Genomic DNA, 18,164 nt, shown 5'->3' with positions numbered 1-18,164 from the left:
TCCGCTGAATGACTGTCTGCAGAGGAAGCTGTTTAATAAGACACGTAGCTAGTTATTTCAGAGTTAACGTGGCAGAGAGAGCTACAGACAAAAAAAAAAAAAAACAAAAATAAACAAGAACATGCTATATAAGGCTTTGCAGCCCACAAAAAAAATCATCCCTTGAGAAATACAGTGTGCTTAAGTGAATAACAAAGCAAACAGAACTCATGGATTTTGAGAAGGGTTGCAGCATTTGGGAAACGTGTTTGTTTGGGATCAAATAAATTGGAGAGCAAAACACATAGGAGATATATATATAGACAGAAAAGAAGGAACTCAGGCTGGAAGTTGAAGGAAGATCTGCTTGCTTTAGCAGAGGGGGGAGTGGACAGAGCTTGTCTCATAAAGGGACAGGGCAGACCATTACAGTTATTCCTGACGAAGTTTCTCAAGGATCTTTTTTTTTTTTTTTAAGCACAATTGACAAACACATTTCAAGGACACCTTTAACTAATGTGTAAATGCAAGAAAGAGGGAGGATACAGGCTTTTGCACATGTGAACACTAAGAGAGCCTTATGAATATAAAATAGAACCACTTACCCAGGCCTGTGCAGTGAGGAAAACCTTGAAATCTTCATTAAATGTTAAAGTTGGATGATCAGCGATCCTGTTCAGAAACTTATGCAATGCCTTCCTGCGGGTTTCGATGAAGTCATCGTTGAAACGTTCCACCATCCCTTTCACGATAAACTTTTCTGGCAACGGCTGAAACCAAAAATAAAAACAATAACTATCTGAGAAAACATGGGTTTGACAGTGGAATAATTGGGGGTGGAGATGGAGACAGGCTACATGGGGCGGGGGGGACGTCAAAACTAAGTTTACATGCCAATATATAAAAAAAAGAAAATATGTATTTAAAAAAAAAATCCATCTGAGGGTTAGTAAGATGGCCTAGCGTGTAAAGGCACTTGCTGTCAAGTCTGACAACCTGAGTTTCATTCCCAGAATTCACATGGTGGAAGACCAGGCTGACTACCTGAGCTCAATCTTCTGTGATCCACATAGTAGAGGAGAATCTCCCTCCACCCACCCTCTGTGCCCAGCATCCCATGTAGTTCTGAGACCTCTATATACATATGCATAAAAAATAAAGCATCAGTTCATATTACAATAGTATAAAAAAATCTATAGGTAGGTTAAAGGGATTAGAAGTAAATGTTCTTAAGATAACTGAATCTTAGTATGTTTAAAGGAATTGTGGTTTAGACATTCTAAAATATTCATGCTAGTACAGGGGCTACAATATAAACAACCACAACCACAAACCCTTAAAACTTACTGGAATAATGAGCGTGGGATGTGCTTCTTCTAGTCTACCCTTCAACCAGAGGAAATCTTGATAACGTCGCCTAACTTCAAATTCACTGGAATCAAATTCCCCACGAGATGTCTGAAGGAAGCAAGAAAACATAACAGCCCTTAAAGTATATGACGGGAGACATTCGCTTAATTCTATTTCAGATATTACGGAGGAGAGGGCAAACTGGTCTCCAAGAAAACTTGCATCCTAATTATTCAGTGTTTGTCAGTCTGCATGCATTTTTTTTTTTGTCATCTATTCATGCAGCAGATGAAATGAAGCGAACTTTCCGGTTTTTCCAGAAAGAAAGCAAACACCACCCTTAAATTTGAAGTCCAAACTGAAAACTTTGCTTTCCAACAACCATCTGGCTGTTTTAACTACTAGTACTCTGGCGTGATTTTTTCGTTTGGAAAGTGGGCTCGGAATGTAGGTTTCAAACATTCTTCTTTTCTTAACGTGATTAACATTCAGAATTTGAGGAAAGTTCTATTTTTAAAATCTGGAAAATAACCTGAATATAACTGAGAAGACTGCTCTCTTGGATGTGGTTCAAATGAACTGCTTCCACTAAAATTTGCTGTTGGTATGTAAAAATTCTAACATTTTGCAGAGTGATTTTGCCACTTTTTCAAAAAGAATGTAATTAATGGATATTTAATGTGAAAAGATATTTCTCTCTATAATTTCTCAAGGGGTTTTATTTTGAGCTACATGCTTAAACTCCAAAATTTTAGCAAATACATTACGCTGTCTGTTCCCAGTAAATGAAAAATCGCTGCCAGCTCATGTGACAAGGACATGGGCTCAGTATCAACCTCATATCTCCTGCCTGTATCTCAGGCCAAAATAAAAGTAGTATTTCTCTAATTCATACTTACCTCTCATGAGAAAATAACCACTTATACCAATGTCTCACTTAGCTGAATTTTTGCATATAAAATACATATAGTAATATTTAGGTTGAGGTTTTCCTGCAGCACTAAAGATAGAATAAAATATTGCAAACATATCACCCTCTCACAGAAAAATAACAACTATCCAAAGTGGTGAATTAGTTTCAAAAGTAAGCAGTTTAAGTCATTGGGTATCGTTTTGACCATTTAGAAATCATTAATAAGCTCATGAAACTGTACAAATCCTTAGAAGTCTATGTTTATAATATAACACAGTATATCTTAGTAAATGTTCTCTTTGCAGTTGGAAAAAAGTTGGTATACATCAGATGCAGAAGCCTAAGAATCTAAATGTTCACAAAACACTTCAAAAATGTAATTATTTTGCAAAATGACACAGGATATAGAAACAGTAAAAACAGAAAATCTAAATCCAGTAAAAACATGTTTAACAATACATACATGCTGACTGACATGTGGATGTATATATGCATACATACACACACACACACAAATGAATGAATTAGTCACTCTCCTCCGACTGAACACCAGGCACTACAAACAGGTTCGTGAACAACTTCCAGAACAATAAACTGATGGGACTATTAATAACAATGAATGCATTCAAGTAACGGTTGAAGAAAATGTCTTTCAGCTGTCTATTTCCCCAGTCACTTCCAATTCTTTAGTAAACAGAAAACAATTTGTTATAAATTCCAGCATGAAAATGACAAATCATACCAAAGAATCACTCAAGTCTGTCCTTATCACTCTATCGCTGACTTAAAAGAATTTCCTAACATATAACAATTGAAGAAAACAGAAAATGTGGCCAGGTCTCAGCAGAATATTTCTACTACAGGATCTTATACTCTGCCTGAATGGGATACGGCAAGGAAAGAAGCTATAGCTATCCGAGTTTAGAAAATGGCTGATTTCTGTAGAGTATAGAGTCACCATCCCATCTAAAGCAGAAGCTTCCCAGCTATAGGACTAACTGGGTTTGAAGACAGATCTTCAACTTAGAAAGAATACATATTCTACAGGGTGTGCTTCTGGTGACGATATTGCTTCCAACTTGAATGCAGGTTTCCATTGGACCAATACTACAAACAGTGGTTACATTTTCATCTGCGACCACAAGAGCTAAGAAACTTGACTTTGAGCACCAATGGGTCCATGTGAAACACACCCTAAATGCACTGATTAGCTCAACAAATGCTGACCTTTGATCCAGGGTGAGCAGGTATTCTAAGATCACAAGTGTTGTGGAATATTATTTTAGGGCGTGTTACTTTTGTTTGTGCTCTGGATCAGCAAAGACATGCTTGATTAAATAAAATTCACCAGCAGACAGAAGGCAGCGTCAGCCACTAGCTGACCAGATGTAGCGAGAGGAGCCAGGTGGAGAAGGGTTTCTAAGGAGGGGCAAGGAGCAGCACAGAGAACAAGTTGGGAGAGGGTGAGCCGGTTGAGCTGCTTGCCACTCAGCCTCTCTGGGGAACAGAATCCTACCTCAACCTTTGAATTTTGAGTTCTTGGGAGGGACAGAGATTTAGATAAGTTCTTTTGTAGCTTTAAAAGAATTGGTGCTTGAGGGAACATAATTTCCTCAGGCTGAGGCTCTTGTGGCAGAACCGCTGTTGGTAGCGGCAGGGTTGAAGCTGCTGACAAGGATAGCCATGGCTTAACAGGCAGCAACAATTAGAAAAGAAGACAATACAGAAGATTTACAAAACTGCTTTAGAAATAGATGAGTCTGAATATTCAATTCATGAATAAAGAGCATCAGCTACTGCCTGCACACGATCAGACATTAACATGTTTGTCGTCGTGATAATAATATAGGAGAAAAGACCACAGGTAATTCTCTTAGAAACTAATTTCTACATGTCCAAAAGACAAAGTACTTCATCAAAGTAGCCACCTCAGGATGTCCATCTCAGTCCATCTCAAGAACAAAAGCCCTTTCCTCTTGAGACAGAAGCCTTGAACATGAGAGTGCTGGCACTCACGCTCATACAGCTGAATAATTCTTAAATGATCCTAAGCATGAGGCTATCAGAGTTTACAAGTGATTATGTATATGTGTATATTCGTGTGTCGAGGGCTGACTCTCAATAGATCGCAGCGAGGGAGCTGCTCTGCTACGTACGAAACCCCGACCCAGAAGCAGGTCGTCTACGAATGGTTTAGCGCCAGGTTCCACACGAACGTGCGTCCAACGTGACGGGTGAGAGGGCGGCCCCCTTTTGTATATGTGTATATTCTTACAGACCTTTGAATGCATGAACTGCAATATTATAAAACTAAAACTGAACTTGGGGGTGTATTTCAGTTTGTAAGAGCTTGCTTATCTTGCATGAGGTATGACACTCAGCACTGGCTAGGCCAGGTGGTTGGCTCACAAGTAATCTCAGCACACAGCAGGTGTGGGCAAGCGAGTCATAACTTTAAGTCACCCTAGCCATCTAGTGATTTCAAGGGCAGCTTGGGCAAGGAGTTTTCTCAGAGAAGCCATCCATAAATGTCCAAGGTTTGTAGCAACTTTGTGTTTTCCTTCATAAGACTTAAAATTAAATTAACAGTAAATCAATTCACACCAAAATTTTAAAGCAGAAATCTCTGTCCAACATGGGTCGCCTGGCCAGAGATAGATTCGTAACAGATAAAAGAAATACTCTGAACAACACTAGCATTTAAAGAAAATTGTGTACAATATTGCATGAATGATAATAATCAAATAAAAAGTTATTTTAATAACAAAATTCACATCTAACAGATGTTCATATATTTATATATGTAATGTATATTTATTGCATATAAGTGTAGTCAAAAAGTAGAAAAGGGCACTTAGTTTATAGTAATGTGAAAAGTCAGTTTGCCAGTTCTACATACACACAAATGTAGTGGGAAAAGATATACTAAAGTAAATGGTTTATGTTTAAATAGAACTCTGCCAATTATTATGCTGTAGAATTCGTGTAAAGTTGTTGAATTTCAGTTCCCAACGGAAGGAAATGAGGGCAAATAATAGTATCTAATTTCCTTAATTGCTTTCAGTTATGTAGAAAGTGTTTAAAGCATTGCTTGCTCAATGTAGTCACCATTGACGGCAACTGGTTCATATGTTCTAATGTCATTTTTATTATTACTTTTATAAAAGCAGCCCATTTAAATATGATGGGAAAAGACAATAAGATGGCGCAGCAGGTCAAGACACCGGCCACCAACCCAGACGATCTGAGTTCAAGCCCAGGGACTCCCATCTCCCTCACGGTGTCCTCTAACACTTGGGCAGTGCCACGTGCACTCTTGCACTACCTACTTACCCTTGCACACTAAATTAATTTAAATGAAGTCAGTTAAAAATGTCGTACAAATGAGGACAGTTCATGTGTGTCATTGCTCAGAACCAGATCTCCCGGGTGCTTCATAAGGGACATCTGAGAAAGTCAAATGATGGGGAGAGAGTTGTTTCAAAGATCCTCTTCTGGGAGGTGACAAGGACAAGAAGGTAGGTGCACAGTTAGGATAGCGAGAGCACAGAACCTCAGGCCCACTCTGAGCAGTATGCCTGTATTCATGTATTCAGGTTTCTACAAAAGTCTCCAAAGTTAGTGCCATTATCCTATTTACAAATGAAGAAACTGATAAAAAGAGGTTGATTGACATGCCCAAGACATAAAGCAAACGAGAGAAATCTAGATTCAGCTTTCTGCTAGCTTGCTAAAACCCATCTTGATACCATAAAATATGAGGACTTTACTCATTAATTCAACAAAATAGTAAATTATCAAGTAAGTCACTCCTGTTTGGAATTACTAAAACCTTCCTTGAGAAGCTCAGACTCCCTGGAAATAAATACAAATCCTCACACACTTTTCTACTTACTAAAGGGGAGATGCCAGTTACTAACCACTTACCGCATAGGGCTAAGTGTTTTACATTGATTGTTTCACCTAAGTCGATTCTCAGAGAAACACCAGGTTCTATTACAGAACTAGCATTTGCCGAAATCTCTAGATCTTAGCTTTAAGAACCATGAGACTTAGAAAGATTGAGGATGCATTTTTAGCTGCTTTTCTGTAACTGGATACTTTACATTCTTCAAGGGTTCCCTTGGAATAGTATGGAAGAACAGGGGAAAGCTGGGAGGCACTGGGCAGCTAGAAAAACCTTCTTAGGCAGCTGATATCTTGAAAAATAAATATTACCCTTTCCATCTAAGGAGATGGAGATATCAGACAGATGGAAAAGCATATTCTTACTCATGAGACCTAGGGGCACGTAGAATAGTGACAGCATAGAAGCCACTCTGCCTGAGCAAAGCAAGGGTTGGGAGGAAGATGCGGTGAGCTTATATGATGTAGCTGGGTGGGGTGCACTTTGCACTGAGGGAAATGAGGGGCCAAGGAAAGAGGTTCAATATATACACTTTCAGGAACCGCAATGGGCCAAAGGGTGGAGTCTGTGCTGAAAGATTGTAAGAGGACACTGTCCAGAATCTTCTCAGCTAGAGGAGATGTTCTTCAGCACTTGAGAACCACGCTGGTGATGGGTGAGCCTTTCTAAAATAGATACTTAACTTGCAAAGAGAAATTAGAAATTAGTCTTAAAAGTACTTACTGAAACCGATTACATTTTGTTTCATTTTGTCTGACATTAGCTTTCTTTGTGTAAAGGATGGCAGACTTGCTTTCTGAATCGATTTCTCTTGTATTATTGAACGAGCATTTCATATGCAAGCAATGATTGTGGTTTGATCCTCTCTGAGAAGCAAAGAGTATTATACTTTGTAATTCTCAGAAAAATTACAAAATGTTATGTGTCCTATTTTTAATGATTTCCTGTCTTTAACAGAAACCAAACTCTTCTTTTTCCAATGGTATCTATCTATCTATCTATCTATCTATCTATCTATCTATCTATCTATCTAATCTATCATCTATCTATCTATCTATCTATCTATCTATCTATCTATCTATCTATCATCTATCTATCTATCTTTTATTTATTTGGGGTATGCCTCATGAAGTCCAGGCTGTCCTTGAACTCTATACATTGCCAAGTTGGCCTTAAACTCAAGTTTCGCCTGACTTAGCCTCCAAGTGCTGGGATTCCAAGCATGCTCAACCACACCAGGCTAGTTATCATTTTGTATGATAAAAAACCAAAATCTTATTCTTAGCAGAACAACCAAAAAACACCACTTAATAAAGTCAATTCAAATATCAGATTTCATAGGAGCCAAATAAAGGGCAGCTAAGATGCAATTATCTTACCAAAATAGCTTTCATAAGAAAAGTCAATGCACGTGATTCTTTAACACTACACATTTTCAGAAGCTCGAAGAAAATGGTCCCTCAGCATTTACCTTGGTTATGATCCTGTAAGTGATGAAAGTTTCAATTGTAGTGACATGGCTTTCAGGGGCATCAACTGTAATGAAGAGATCCTTTAGATCTGGTTCATCTTCAAACTTGACTTGGTTTATCATCGACAAAGGGGAAGTTGGCATCATAGGGCTGAAGGAGTTCATGTCCATTAGTGAGGCATCCTAAGGATTAAAGCATTTATGAAGTTAACACCAGGCACTGGGGATAAGGCTCAGTTGAAAAGGGCCTGTACACAAGCGTGAGGACCCGAGTTCAGATCCCCAGGACCCACATGAAAACTAGGTGCCATGGTGCCCATCTATAATCCCAGGACCAGGAAGAAAGACAAAGGTGATTCCCTGGGGCTCCTTGGCCAGCCATCCTAGCTGAATAGATTAATTCCAGGTTCAGGGAGAGAGACCAACTCAGAAAAATAAGAGATCTATCAAGGAATACATTCAATCACCCAATGCTGACTTCTGATCTCCATATGAATATACACACACAATGCACACTAATTCACACATATTTGTACATGTATGTACAGACAATACATATAACACACACACTCATACAAAAACTGACTTCAAAATAAACAGTAACAATTTTCAATTTCTGAGATACTATCAATATCACTAATATATAGTAACAGCAAAAAGGACTCCTGGTATCATAGTTGAATATGTATGCTAAGTACTTATTTTTATGTGGCTATGAAACAGTCATAGCTCAGCAGTTAAGAGCACTGCTGCTCTTCCAAAGGTCCTGAGCTCAATTCTCAGCAACCACATGGTGGCTCATAACCATTTGTAATGAGATCTGGTCCCCTCTTCAGTAAGACACCTGGTTAGTCATCCTCATCAACATAGGCCATGAAGCTGAATATAGACAATTTCAACAAAACCGCCATATAAGGGGTGCCCATGCGTGTTTCAGTATTGCCAGGGCATGAATTTCATTTATTCATTCATGAAACATTTAATCTATGCTTGCTCATAAATTCTACCTAAAAATGATGAGAGAAGAAGAAGCTGTAAATTTTCAAGATTCCACTGCTTTGAATGTTCACATTATCTCGAAAATACAATAACTCAATAGTTTTAAGAGACGGAATTTACTTTGGTAAGCTTTAGTAACCTCAGAATGAGGCTGGCACAGGGGATGACTAACTAGCCACTTTACTTTCTTCTTTCTACATGAGAGGACAGAGAAAAGACAAAATAAAATAAAACACCATTGTAGAAGCAGAGTAGTTAGTCCAAGACACCAAACCCATCAACACTTTGACCTTACAGAACTAAGAGGAATTGATTCTTGTTCCAAAATGGTTCTGGAATTGGAAGCACCAGAAGTTGAACACAGAGGTGGGAGTTGGGCTAAAATCCAGAGAAACGTCTAAATTTAAATCAAACAAAAGTTAGGGTCTGGGAGTTGGCCCAGTTGATAAAGAACTCTCCACGCAAATGTAAGAACTGGGATTTGAACCCATAGCACTCATATCCGAGCCAGAAAGGTGGAACATCCATCTGCAAATGTCCAGCAAGAGGAAATGCTTGACTGAAACAGCAGACGAGGTGTCATGTGGTCACAATCATTGCTTAGAAAAGGATAATGATGGCTCTCAACAATAAGAAGGTGCAGGCTGTTGTCATCACAAAAAAGACTTGTGAAGGATAAACAGGGCAGATTTGAACCAAGTATATAGGGAGAATCTCCTGACTAGTTGCACAAAAAGTTCAAAACAAGAATTTGGTTAGTTTTCTCTTTTCAACTCATCAAGGTTTCTATGGCTAAAGAGAAATGTTAAAAGTATTGCAACAAAAAGGATAATTGTCTAAAATGAAATAAGAAATGCTACATAACAGAATCCTAAGAAGCCATGAAGAGAACTTAGAGCTTCCAAATAAGTACTCCACCAGTATGTATAAAAAAAAATCTCCCTCACAAACCTTCCAATACAAATAGTAGTTTTCTAAACTGACAACTTTTAATTTGGTAGGCAAATGTCCTTTAAATTTCCCTGACACTGCATGCAGCCCCCTGCTCCCGCTTTCTTTGTGTCCACCCACGCTGCTCACCACCACCCACTTCTTTTACCTACTTCGTAATTTTGTGTTCTATTTCCTCTGCTGAAAATGCAGCCTTTTGTAGAGTGGGAAGGAGCTGGGTTGGCTTATGAAGGCTCATAATTCCACTGAATACAGTGTGGTGTCATAAAAACATGCTTCTATATCCAGCAAAGGAAGAAAATTACAGGCTGAGAATTCAGCAACATACAAGATTTCAGTAGAAGGATTTAAATTACTACGAATCCCTCAAAAACATTTTCAAAACTTCAATAAAACCAACGTGTTTTAGATTTGTTCTCCCCCACAAAAAAAATGAAAACAAAATATGCTGACATGACTTAAAAGATGACCCTTGACATAAATAACTGAGGAAAATAAGTGTTTGAAAAGATACGCAGAAGCAATTACTCCATTTAATCTCCTGTGTTTGGTGAGTTTGGGGAATGGATGGTTAACACATGCTCTAACAAAGGATTCAACCTCCACCAGTTCTTTCCCCTTTTCCTTCCTTCTCTCTCAACTTTGAAACATGAGCATTATCTTACAGTCTTTTAAGCATTGGAAAAGAGCTTTCTACTTTTTTTAAAATTTTTCCCCCAGACATGCCAGCAGAAGGGACATGATCTTCATGACAAATATCTTCTTGAATTATATTTAATACCCTCTCCACTGCCAAGTCAATGAAAGCACACACACAAAACCAAGAAAACCAAGACGTGAATATATAATAAAGAAGAAAGCTTAGCACATTGCTAAAATCTCTTGCATTCTGTCTTTACTCCAAAGCAACAGTCCACTCATTTTCAGAGAACACTTGAGCAACTTCTGAATCGATGTTATGGAATGGCCAAATCATCCACAGACTTAATGCAGGTTTCACTGTTGTTATTCTTGGTTCTTTAACTGTTTCTGTTCCATTTCAATCATGCCCCACCCCCTCCACCCCCAAATCCTCTAGACTCATAGGTTGAAGACCTACACCTAGTACCTTTGAATGTGACATTATTTGGTTAGACGGTCTTTGTGTGCTTGTGCATGCTCATGTACATGGGGATGCATTTGTGTGGGGTACAAACGTGTTTGAAGGTGTGAGTAACGGAGGACAATAGGTATCGTTCCTCGGGAGCTAGTTACCTTTTTTTAGACAACATCTCTCTTTGTCTCAGACCTCTCCAGGGAAGCTAGGCTCACTGACCTGGGAGCACCAGGACCTAGGTATAGACCTGTCTTTATCCCCCTAGCTCTATGGCTCTATGCATGTAAACAGACCTAGCCTTTTCTTCTGGCTTCCCTGTCTCTTTGCCTCCCTCCCTCCCTCCCTCTTTCTTTCTTTCTTTCTTTCTTTCTTTCTTTCTTTCTTTCTTTCTCTTTCTCTCTATTTGGTAAAAATGGGCTTTGGGAAATCAAACTAAGATAGAACAACTGAGCTATCTCTCTACCCCTGACAAGGTCTTTATAGAATTAATTATGTTGAAATAAGTTCATTCGGTCTAGAGTACCTGCACTGATCCTGTAGATGTGAGTTCAGACACTAGTACCCACATTAGGTGGCTCAGAACTGCCTGGAACTCCAGTTCCAGGAGAATTTAACACCTCTGATTTCCATGGGAACCCACACCATCACCTCCATCCACCAACCCCGTTAAACACACAACACCCTACACACAAATTAAAGATAGTAAAAATGAATCTTTATAAGTATAATAAGTTCATTAATGTGACACCTAATATAATTGGTATTTCTGTAAACTGTATTCAATAAAATGGGGAAACATACATGGTGGAGAAAAAGATGAAGAAATACAAAGACAGCTATGAATAAGCCCAAGTGAGGGGCATGGGATAAGTTCTTCCCTCACAGCCCAAGAAGGAAGCCTTACTCTTGAATTAGTGGCCTTCAGACCTGGGAATGCACCATTTTCTGTTGTTGACATGTCCAGTCTGTTGAAAATTTGTTATAGCAGCACTGGCAAACTGATACAGTGTTTCTACACCTACCTTTGTACACAGTGAAAGCCTGGGGATGGAAGGGAGGGTGGAAGGAAGGCACAATGAGAAGGTGCCATCCACCACCTATCCCTTTCCTGCTTTGTAGGTTAATAGCCAACTCCAGTAATGATTCCCAGAGGAGGCTGCTGACTCTCTCCTAGTTCCCAAACTGTACCACTGAAATAACAGAAATCCACATCTGAAATTTAAAATCCACGAGGCCTTGTCAATAATTGAATGCTCAGAAGATAAACACCAAAAGAATTACGTTCAAAGGTGAGCCATGACCTCTCAGGGATGTGTCCCTTTCTAATATCCCCCACTAACAAGCCACTCAGGATCGCTCATGAATATAACATGAATTGCTCTGATAATGCTAAATCGCATCCGCCATCTGTGCGCAAACTACGATTTTCTTTTTAACAAGCAGAGAGGGAAGAGAAATCAGTGTGAGAAGTGTGATAAATCAGAATACTGGCATGAAAAGGCCATGCGAATAAAATTGCTGAGGCACGAGAAACACGCACACCAAGAGACATCTGGTTAAAAAAAAAAAAGCGACGTCAAGTGGAAGGAGTTTGAGAAGCTGTTGTAAAGAGGGACACTCATCTTGATAGGCCTAAATTTAGGCTTGCCAGCTGTGTTTTGATTTACAAATCCTTCCAATCTGCCTGCTTATAATAATAATAATAAAAATAAAGGAGACGGGCCCAGGAAGAGTGCTGAAGATGTGATTGGAGGGAACACTACCACTGCCGTTTTCTATAACAGAGCACACAACACTCTAATTTTGTTTGACATAATTTCCATTTCGCAGTAATGTATACATCCTTGCAAACATATACCACAATTCATTTATTCATTCCTCAGTTTCTCTTATCTTTTAATGTCTTAACGGTGCTGCCTCAGATATGGTTGTATTCCCTGGGGCTTCGTGTACTACAGCAAATTCTGAACAAAGACATAATTTTACTTGACACAATTGTTCATAATTTTACTAGACATATTTTCTCTTCTGGAGAAAACAAAACATGCTATATAAATCCAGTGTGCTTTGTCTCTATCCAAGCTCATGAGGAGATTTAATTACCAATGTGGTAGGTAATATGGAAGGGCAATGACATCCTGACTTTTCTGAAGTTTAATTTCTCATTTGCAGTCTTTTAGATAAGTCACCTATCACCTGGGATCCCACAGTAGGGAGACCACGAACACCCTTACTCTATAAAAATGTATTATTGTGGGGTGGGGCCCCACACTGCAGTCCATGTGTGGAGGCCAAGGAACAACTTTTAGGGGCTGGTTCTCTCTCTCCACTGTGAGCTCAGGGGATTGAACTCCATCATCAGACTCTAACAGCAAAGTCTTTTAATTTGCTGAGCCATCACACCAACCCACGCAGTGCTGTACCAATAGATTTCTATAGTTCTCGCGGGGCTGCATGAGTTCTCTGCAAAGTGGGGTGATGGCAGCTTTGCCGCCTACAATCTGCAGCCACATGCCAACCTGCTCTGCTATGTCTGTCAAGACCCCTCGCTAGATGTGGCTTTCTGATCTTGGAATAGCCAGGCTCCACATCCATCAGTTTTTTCTTTATAAATCGATCAACCGCAGGTATGATATCATAGCAACACAAAAGAATTTGACATAATACATGAAAAAGAAAACCCTGCACAGCTGGGCAGAGCTAACCTCAGTTCAAGCTTAGAGCATAATTGTGAATCTGGTCAAGTTACTAGGCTTTTCTGACCTTCAACTTTTCAGTTGCAAACTCTCAGGAAAGTCACATTTCATTGTGAATCATGGAGGGTCAGAGGGGAGAAGATAATAAATAACTAATAAATGTGATTGTGCAATGTGTGTTTGAAGGTGTTATATCCATTGTCTTTGTCACTAACCGACCAAACAGTAAACATTTGGGGATTCTTAGGATACCTGTTTTCTGTTATTTTTTTGAAGTTGACCACTACAATATGAAACTGGCTATAGACAACATATAAATGAATGTGTGAGCCTGTGTTCTAAAAATTGTTTACAAAAATGAATCCAAATATATCTACCCTTCTTTATGTTATAGACATTATATAGATAGCTACCTGATATGTAAACTTTATCTTAAGTGCAATGGAATATTCTGTTAGATTCATATTTATTTTTTATTTTTGCAGTGATGAGATTGAACCCCTGGCATTATTTATACAAGGCAAGTTATCAGTCACTTAGCTACATTCTCAGCACAAAATTCATCCTGAAAATATAGTACATTTAAGTATGATAAAGATACACTCCAAGCCGGGCGATGGTGGCGCACGCCTTTAATCCCAGCACTCGGGAGGCAGAGGCAGGCGGATCTCTGTGAGTTCGAGACCAGCCTGGTCTACAGAGCTAGTTCCAGGACAGGCTCCAAAGCCACAGAGAAACCCTGTCTCGAAAAACCAAAAAAAAAAAAAAAAGATACACTCCTGGTTAATGAACAAAATGTCTGCCAGTTTTCTTTGCAGTTTTTTTTTCATAGAATTTATAAATACAGATTAGGTTTTGTTTTTTTCTTTTTCTTTTTAATGATTGGCATCCACATGTGTGCCTCAGTAACAGATACTGTTCTATCATTTCAAAGCTACTTACACTAGGAATGCTAAGTCTGCACATGATAACAGGCCTCCTGAAACAGCCTTTTGAAAGCCAGGCTGGGGTATTGGATGCACACACGAAACATCAGCCAACTTTCCAATTGTGAATTCAACGATGACTAACTGGAAACAGAATAAGCCAGGAAAAATTCTCTAAGCAGAACTTCTAAAGAGGTTGACGGTAAGGCTCTTACAGGCACAATGCTGTACAATGCTGTACATTCAACTAGAATGTGGAGGGAGGACGGTTCCTAGCACAGCGTGGGCTGTGCTCATAACAGCCATGGGCAAAATGGACTTACGACATGATAAACTATGAACAGTCCCTTAAGCAAAAATGTGGCCTTGACAGACATTTTCCAAGGAAAGGACCTAGATATCACATTTATAGATCATTTCAGGGAAGACTTAGTATACATACATATATATATATATATATATATATATATATATATATATATATATATATACTAGAAAAACCAACAGATAAACGGACACACTCAATATTTTCATTTCTGAGTCATTCTAAATAAACTGGTACAAGCTACAAACAATAATTCATTCAAAAAAATGGAATTATGCATGAGGTACAGCATTTAGGAAACATTCACAGACTTCTTGGTATCTTTCTCAATAAGAATGAGAAATATATGTTCTACTTATTTCAAATTAAAAGTATCCTACGTCCTAAATTTTATCACCACAGAACCTCCTCTGACTACATGGAAAACGTTTCTATATCCCATACTGAATAAAGTAGTCACAGTCCTATCTCCACCGAGACTATCAATACATCACCACAATATACACTCTTCAAAGAACATAAGCTGCAAAGAGATAGAAATATGCTTGTAGGACCCTTAGAAGATCTCACTACAAATTTAAAGTACACGATTATACCACTGAAAAGCATCAATCTGAAGCACAATGGTGAACACCGAGCCACCTAGGTACGAGCAGTAATTGTGTGTGTTTATTTTCCTTAACCCTCTGACAACCCAATGTAGGTAAATGTGATCTGAATGCCATCCAAATGTTATGTTGTATTGTAATACTAAAATTTACAGAACTAGTAAGATTTGACCATTATCACTACTTTAGAAAGTGGGTGGGGCGCACCGACTCTCATGGTTTTATTTCATTTACCAAATGTTCACCAAGTACCCAGTTTGTGTCTGGTACTGTGTTGAAGAAGCAACAGTGGCCAAGACTGGGGGGACTTCTGCTCTCAAGAAGTTTGTATAATACCTGCTTGAGTGTGAAGGAATTAATCAATATATTTATAAAGAGAAAACTAATGATCCCTAGAAAAACAAGACCATTCCCCTGTGATGCAGGGAATAAGCTTTGTTGACTTTTATTTTGTCTTTTAAACTACAGGTGTATGGTTGCATACACCTGTAATCCCAGCCCTCGGAAGGATCAGACTGATTTTGAAACACACCTGAGGTACTTAGTGATGCCCTGTCTATACACACCTGAAAACAAAACAAACAAAAAAACGGGAGTAAACGTCAACAAAGAAAGGAGTAGGGTCTAGTGAAAGGAGTAGCCTCTCTGGGGAAAGCGGTGAAGGAGAAGGAAGGAAGGATGCTGAAAAGCTGTCCTTGAGGAGGGACTTAAGGAGGCTCTCTGAAGAGTTACTGTGTACAACACTGAGGCAGGAGAAGTACTGTAAGAGATCATTAAGGCCAAGGCAATAAGTAAGTAAGTAAATAAATAAATAAGGTAAACACTGAAGGAGCAGATTGGATGGGTGGATAATGGGTTTTACTGGGTTAGACTCTCAGATAGCCACATTTTTGTGGTGTCGTTCTTTGCAAGTGAGGGGAGTACTCCAGAATGAACGGTGTCCTTGAAATCCACCAGCAAGGTGGCTGGCAGTTCCACAGCTGGACCCTGCTGAGGAGCTGTGTCTTAGGTGTGGTCTTACCGGGACTGTAAATGGACCTTAGCCAATCGGATGCAGTTAATCATGAAACCAGTGCGGTTACACTTAACCTCAATTACACTTCCGTGATGTATTACCTATTGGGAAATTTTCCCTTTTAAAAATACTTAACACTTGATTACAGATTTGGGTTTATTTCTTCAGAAAGACCCAGTGTATTAACTGCCTAACAGTTTTCAACAGGACCACAGTTAGAGGTTGCGGGCTTCATCCTGTGAGAGGACTATGCACTTGTTAAACACCAGGCAATCTGTAATTCCTTTTTGTGGAAGATCAACCAAGGAGCCTGACCAGAGACTTGCTTTGGACTCTGGGATGCATCTGAACAAAAGATTGCAGATCCATGGCCCGTTTCCATCAGTGTTCGTGTGCTTTTCCCTCTGACTCAAGGACAGCGTGTTCCAGTTATCAGTCACTGTCATAACATGGACTGAAAATGAAGAGGCGTTATGGGGCAGACTCAAAGCCTATTGGAGGGCCAGTTCAGCCTTGACAGACAGGGCCACAAGCAAGAAATAAGTGCTTATTGTAAGAAAATCCCTGAGACTTGTGCTGAGCTATGGTACGCCCTAGTGAAAACAGAAAATGCTCAAGGAGTTAAAACTGGGGTCCACATTTGACTGGCTCAGTCTCTGACAAGAAAAACAAGCAGGGTTCCTTGTTTCTTTTTCTGATTCTAAAGACCCATCAGCCCATCAGCCAAGAATCTGATATGCTTTCAGCTCACAAACAGCAAGGTTTCCATTTTAATTTGAAACACACTTTATATTGTTCAGATTTCATTTTAAACAATGAAGCTGTTTTCTTTGAGATAACCCAGACCCAGAAAAACAATTATCACATGTATTCACTCATAGCTGGTTTTTAAACATAAAGGAAAGAAAACCAGCCCACAAATCACAATTCCAGAGAATCTAAACAATGAGGACCTTAAGAAAGATATACATAGATCTAATCTACATAGGTAGTAGAAAAAGACAAGATCTCCTGAGTAAATTGAGAGCATGGGGACCTTAGGAGAGGGTTGAAGGCGAGGGGGGAGCCAGGGAGGGGAGCAGAGAAAAATGTAGAGCTCAATAAAAATCAATAAACACACACACACACTCACATTCAAATGAGTATCATTTATATCACAACAATAAAAAATACCTATGTGGCTGGGAATGACGGCACAGGACTGTGATTCTAGCCCTGATGTGGATTCCCCTCTGTATGCTTTGATAACCATTAATGAATAAAGAAACTGGCTTGGCCTATATCAAGATAGAACTTAAGTGGGGAAAACTAAGCTGAATGCTGGGAGAAAGGAGGTAGAGTCAGAGAGGGGCCATGGAATCCATGCTGGAGACAGATGTGCTGAAACTTTGCTGGTAGGCCATGACCTCGTGGTGATGCACAGATTAATGGAGATGGGTTAAATTAAGATGTAAGAGTTAGCAAATAAGAAGCTAGAGCTAATGGGCCAAGCAGTGATTTAAATAATAAAGTTTCTGTGTGATTATTTTGGGAGTCTGGGTGGCCGGGAAATGAACAAGCAGCCTTCCTACAGCATAGCACTGAGGAGAAAAGAGAATTCTGACTTCACGGTCAAGTTGGGTTACATAAGACCTTGCCTCAAACAAAGCAAAATCTAACAAAAATTTAAATTGGTAGTAAAATAAATAATTTTTTGTTTGTTTTTGTTTTTTCGAGACAGGGTTTCTCTGTGGTTTTGGAGCCTGTCCTGGAACTAGCTCTTGTAGACCAGGCTGGTCTCGAACTCACAGAGATCCGCCTGCGTCTGCCTCCCGAGTGCTGGGATTAAAGGCCTGCGCCACCACCGCCTGGCTTTAAAATAAATAATTTTAAATTATGAATAAAAATAGAAAAAAATCACTTCTGAAATAGATTTTGTTAGCCATGGT

General features: G+C 39.2%; 1 protein-coding gene across 1 annotated transcript in view; it reads right to left on the bottom strand.

The window, feature by feature from the left end:
• The window catches only part of Snx7 (sorting nexin 7), a 77,442-nt gene that overhangs the window by 49,309 nt on the left and 9,969 nt on the right, over nucleotides 1-18,164 (bottom strand). The window contains exons 2-4 of the mRNA XM_075981505.1: nucleotides 7,621-7,803; nucleotides 1,327-1,437; nucleotides 585-749 (exon numbers count right to left, since the gene is read on the bottom strand). Coding sequence (XP_075837620.1) covers nucleotides 585-749; nucleotides 1,327-1,437; nucleotides 7,621-7,803 — 459 coding nt within the window. The remainder of the gene's footprint in view (nucleotides 1-584; nucleotides 750-1,326; nucleotides 1,438-7,620; nucleotides 7,804-18,164) is intronic.

This window comes from Microtus pennsylvanicus, chromosome 7 (genome assembly GCF_037038515.1).
Source record: "Microtus pennsylvanicus isolate mMicPen1 chromosome 7, mMicPen1.hap1, whole genome shotgun sequence".
NCBI classification, from domain to species: Eukaryota; Metazoa; Chordata; class Mammalia; order Rodentia; family Cricetidae; genus Microtus; species Microtus pennsylvanicus.
The sequence above is the reverse complement of the archived record's forward strand: the minus strand, read 5'-3'. Positions and strand labels throughout refer to the sequence as shown.